The sequence below is a fragment of the Denticeps clupeoides genome, chromosome 2 (genome assembly GCF_900700375.1).
Source record: "Denticeps clupeoides chromosome 2, fDenClu1.1, whole genome shotgun sequence".
NCBI lineage: Eukaryota > Metazoa > Chordata > Actinopteri > Clupeiformes > Denticipitidae > Denticeps > Denticeps clupeoides.
Genome location: NC_041708.1, coordinates 5,816,055 through 5,820,889, shown reverse-complemented (window position 1 = coordinate 5,820,889; position 4,835 = coordinate 5,816,055). Strand labels below are relative to the sequence as shown.

General features: G+C 38.9%; 1 protein-coding gene across 1 annotated transcript; it reads right to left on the bottom strand.

Annotated features, from left to right (window-relative positions):
• Positions 1-260: 260 nt before the first annotated feature.
• On the bottom strand, positions 261-3,687 carry LOC114768081 (interferon-induced protein with tetratricopeptide repeats 5-like). Its single transcript, XM_028960173.1, has 3 exons — positions 3,666-3,687; positions 583-1,197; positions 261-514 (listed from the first exon to the last, which is right to left on the bottom strand). Exons 1-3 carry the CDS (start codon positions 3,685-3,687, stop codon positions 261-263), a joined length of 891 nt encoding a protein of 296 aa, XP_028816006.1.
• Positions 3,688-4,835: the final 1,148 nt, after the last annotated feature.

The window sequence follows — 4,835 nt, the reverse complement described above, 5'->3', positions numbered from 1 at the left end:
TGAACCATAAAACATGTGGTGATTGCTAGGAACAGAAACATAAACCAGGTATGTTATGGTCCACATTAATGTGGAAGCATAAGGTGACACATATGGAGTCCTTAAAAATAAAATAAAGTGAATAAAGTGAAGTGATTGTCACTTGTGATATACAGCAGCACAGCACACGGTGCACACGGTGAAATTTGTCCTCTGAATTGAACCCATCAACCTGAGTGAGCAGTGGGCAGCCATGACAGCTGCATGTATTTCTTCTTGTATCAGAGACCTGCTTTTAGATTCAGGATATCAGAATTTGGATTCTGGGCAAGTGCCTTTTTGAAGATATCTATCACCTTCTGTAGCTGATGGTCCTCAGCATACGCCTCGGCCAAGTTCATCATGGCGTTTGTGTTTGAGGGGTCCAGTCTGACAGCCTCTGACAGGAACCGAATGCACTCCTTCACATCAGCTGCAGCTTCATCTCTCCTCCCAGACTTTATCAGCTGCGTGTATTTCTTCTTGTAGCAGAGACCTGCTTGGTGATTGAGGAAGACAGAAGTAGGAGTCTGGATAAGTGCACTTTTGAGGATCTCTAATGACCTTTTATAAATCTCAGGTATGTGTCCACATATGCGATAATGTGAGGTACATCAGGAGACAACACAAGAGCCTTTACAATTAGCTCATCTGCTTCCCGCTCATCGTATTTTTGGACTTTTAGGGCTAAGAGGGTCATGGCTTCAGAATAACCAGAATCCAGAGACAATGTTTTCCTCAGCTGTTTCACTGCTGCACTGTATTCTGGCTTAATTTCATGTTTCTTATCTAGATCCTCTATTCTGTACAAGACGACTCCATAACCCATATTGTAGGTGGGGTTTTCAGGGTTGAGCTCCAGGGCTTTCTCAAAACTTTCCTTGGCCCTTTCAAAGAACATGCTTCCTAGTTTTAAGAAGCTCCAGCCTTTCTCTCCATGCACTGTTGCTGCAGCTCCCTCTCGACTGATGCTTCTCACCTTGTCACGGTAGCGCTCCATATCTTTCTGGTTCTTAAGGTGATGGTGGATCCAGGCAAAGCTGGAATAGGTGACGATGAAGTCAGTCTCATCACGCTTGTCCTCTTTTAAAGCCTCTTCAGCCTTGCAGAGGTACTCAAGGGCCATCTCAGTTTCTCCTTCCAGGTGAAGCACAAATGCCAAAATGCTGAAATATGTGTCTTGGTAATGAAGAGGTGATTGTTGAACTTTTTTTCAAGAGGTTTTGGCGGATTTTTCTGTGGCTTCCTGAATCAATTTCCACTTGCAATGTATAAAGGCACTCCAGCCCGTCCAGCTCAGGGTCAATTTTGTCACTGTAAGTAATGGTATTGACATCAGTGATAACTATACAAGTTAAGCATCATTTCACTGCACTAAATCTTGTATGGAATTCAAGATTAGCACCATGTTTGCAACAGAGAGAAAATAGTAAAAAAAAAAAAAAATTAAACGGATAATTTCACAACCAGTCTAAACAACACACGCTCAGTTTTTTCAGCAGGTACAAAGACGCAATAGAAAGATCAAAATTGTGTTTCTCTGATCCACATCACTCTGTGTAAAAAATATAAAAAGGAAGCGGCTCTGCAGGTTCTGTGGTTTTGATGTGGAGCACTCTAGGCTAGTCACTGTGGAATGTTTTTTTTTTTAATTTAACAATAAGGGAAACCTTAACCTTAAAAAAACGAAACCTAAATCATAAGTTTTTAAGTATGTGCGCACAGTCTGCCAGAAGGGACGTAATTTGCATCAATACTGTCACGCCTACGGACTTACGGGGGATGGAAGCGCAGAGGTTTGACATTCTGTGAAGGGGTTTTTATTACTACACAAACAATAAACACAAATAAACAGCGGCGTTTAACTACACTACAATTTAACTACAATAAAGAACGTAAACTTGCCCGCAGGCATGTGGCGATTGCCAGAACTTAAAACACATACATTCACAGACTGAAGTCAAGTTTATGTCTGAGTTCACAAAAATGCAGTCCCTTCTGAAGGGGCGGAAAACTAGGGTATTTAAGCGCTGTCAGGATTGGCCACCGGTGATAAGCACAGCTGCAGTCAATCCTGACAAATACCTTCACACCACAAACAACAGAGTACCTTTAAACTGAAAATAAGTACATCTCACAACAGTAAAGCAGAGGATGTTATGGTAAAAAAAAATTAAGAAAAGGATGTCCAAGTTTAAAAGATTTCTAAATGTGTGTTAATATTGAAAACAAATGTCACCACCTCATGCAGTCCATACAGTCACTGCAACTGGTATTACTAAGAAAATTTTTAATAAAGGATAGTTATTACTGATGTTATTGGTCGCTGCACCAGGAGACAGGAACTTTTAACCTGCGCAAAACTCTATTAACTTTACCTCATTTTTATCATTGCATGGTGGAGGTTGCACGATGCAGACCCTGGAAGGGCGTCCCTCTCTGTTTCACTCTTGCCCAAGGTTTCTTCCTTTTTTTTCTCTCTCCTAGAGTTTTTTGTGTGGAGTTTTTCCCTGTATGCCGAAGGGTCTAGTGTGGGGGGTGTCAACTGTAGGGCTTGTCAAAGCCCATTGAGACATATGTGAGCCCATTGAGACATTGTATGTGATTTTGGTCTATGTAAGAAATGAATGTTGTTGTTGTTGTTGATGTTCTGGTTGGATCTCTAAATTTATCCTAGACTTTCATAGTATTTAGGCCCCATGTTCATCCTGCTCCAACCTTTCTCACCATGCTGCTCTGGTGTATTGGTTTAGAAAGAGCTCCTTGTCCTCCTAGTTACCAAGGTGATGGTGGACCCAAGACAAACAGAAAGTAAAGTAAAGTAACTTATGGTGTCTGCAATGTCTTCCTCTCGGCCATTATCGGAATTGCACTGGTGCCCTCTGGCGGTTCTGCAGGAAAATGACAGCCATGACAGTGTCTTTTTCTCCACTCCTCACTAAAGTGGAATTCCAAATCTTTCAGATTCATTTGCACCATTTTCATTTCAGATTCATTTGCAATGAAATCATAATAATTACAAATTGAAATGTATTATTACAATAATCAATGCATTCCAAACTGATATTTTCGATTTTTCCTCTTCCTCCTCTTCTTGGCCAGATCAGGTTTTAAAAAGCTATAAAGCCAAACACTGTTTATATAGTATTCTGTCCTCATATGAGAACAAAACCAGTTCTCCTGTCTGCCAATCATCATTTCAGAGTAAAAATGGTGTTCATGTAAAATAATAAAAACTGAAACTAACATTCACATTTTATTTTCATTTTCTCTGATCTTAGCTTGGGATGAGTTATTGATATTGAATTTTCAGAATGTACAGATATTGAACATGCAACAATAAACTTCATGTTTCCAATCTGCAAACATCTTTGGCATGGATAGTTAAAATTTAGTTGTGCAACCTTTACTCTACTGTCATGACTTTACTGTCCAAGGGGGGAAAATGCGCAAAAGCAGGACATCATGAAAAAGGGATTTTACTATGAAGGACAATAAAACCAGGCACGATGGCCGAAAAGGTAAATGAATGAATGAAAAGAAAGCCTAAGGCGTGCGTCGATTGCGAGGAACAGAAACCAGGTACGTCACGGTCCACATTAATGGTTCTTATGGAGTCCTGATCTATCAAGCCTAGTTGGTTTCACCTGGGATGGACCAGGACTCCATAATCAGGTGCAGGAGAACCTGCTGTGATGGTCCCACAGTCCTGGGAGTCGCAACTACCTTTACATGACATTAGAGAAAATGTAATTATCGACTGAAAACTCACTTTTCAAACATGCCAGTATGACTGGAATTGTACTAAATCAAACAACACCAATAATAATATACAACAATGATGACAGAAATTGTTTCTTAAATGATCTTTAAATACTCTCTTGAAGCCATGATGTATTTTTATCTATTGTAATAGTTGCCAATGGAATAGTGATATTACAAACGTCAGTGTAAAAACTCTTTGTATTATTACATTTAATGTGTTTCTTATAATTTCATTTTACATGGGGGATTCATTGTGGACCAAAGAATTGCTGGTGAAAATTTAAACAAATCCAGATGAATATTTTTCAGTTCAATGTCATGCACTGACTCCAAATCAATTTTCGAAGTAAATCAAGAGTAACGTCTTTTACACTTGTGTGTTTTCTTGCATATAATTTAACAGCCATTTGGTCTCCATTCCATCATTTCCCAGCACTAGCAGGGCTCAGCATACTGTGCAAGTGTCAAATTATAAAATTTTCGCATGCATAAATAAAGAAATAATGACATTTTTAAAAAGATTAGATAAATTGTGTGTTTGCAGCTCAAGAGGTCTTTCATGAAAATAAAGAAATAAAATCTCACCAAAAAAAAATCTAAAATTGAAAAAAAAATTACGTCTTCAAGAACTCCTCTAAATAGAAGTAAAGTAACAGAAAAGGATCAGAAAATGTGTAAGTGTGCTATTATTGTAAAAACTTTTGTTTTTCACGTCAGTGACATCATCTACTACAAGAAGAACTGATCAAAAATTCATGACTTGTTTTTCTCTTCAAAATCCATTATCAGCTCAATCCTGTGTCCTGTTCACTAGGAGAGCAACACAACAACAACATTTATTTCTTATATAGCCCAAAATCACATACAGTATGTCTCAATGGGCTTTGACAGGCCCTACAGTTGACACCCCCCACACTTGACCCTTCTGCACACAAGGAAAAACTTCACACAAATAAAACTCTAGGAGAGAGAAAAAAAAGAGAGGAAGAAACCCATCCCAGGGTAGAGTGAGCCTGCAAATGGTGTCAGTGCAGGGTTGGATATGATATAAT

Coding starts and splice junctions, on each gene's coding strand:
- LOC114768081 (XM_028960173.1), bottom strand. CDS start 3,687: ATGGAGTCCTGGTCCATCCCAG. Junction 1,198..3,665: donor GGAGTCCTGGTCCATCCCAG/GTGAAACCAACT, acceptor TTCATTACCAAG/ACACATATTTCAGCATTTTG. Junction 515..582: donor ATACCTGAGATTTATAAAAG/GTCATTAGAGAT, acceptor ATCACCAAGCAG/GTCTCTGCTACAAGAAGAAA.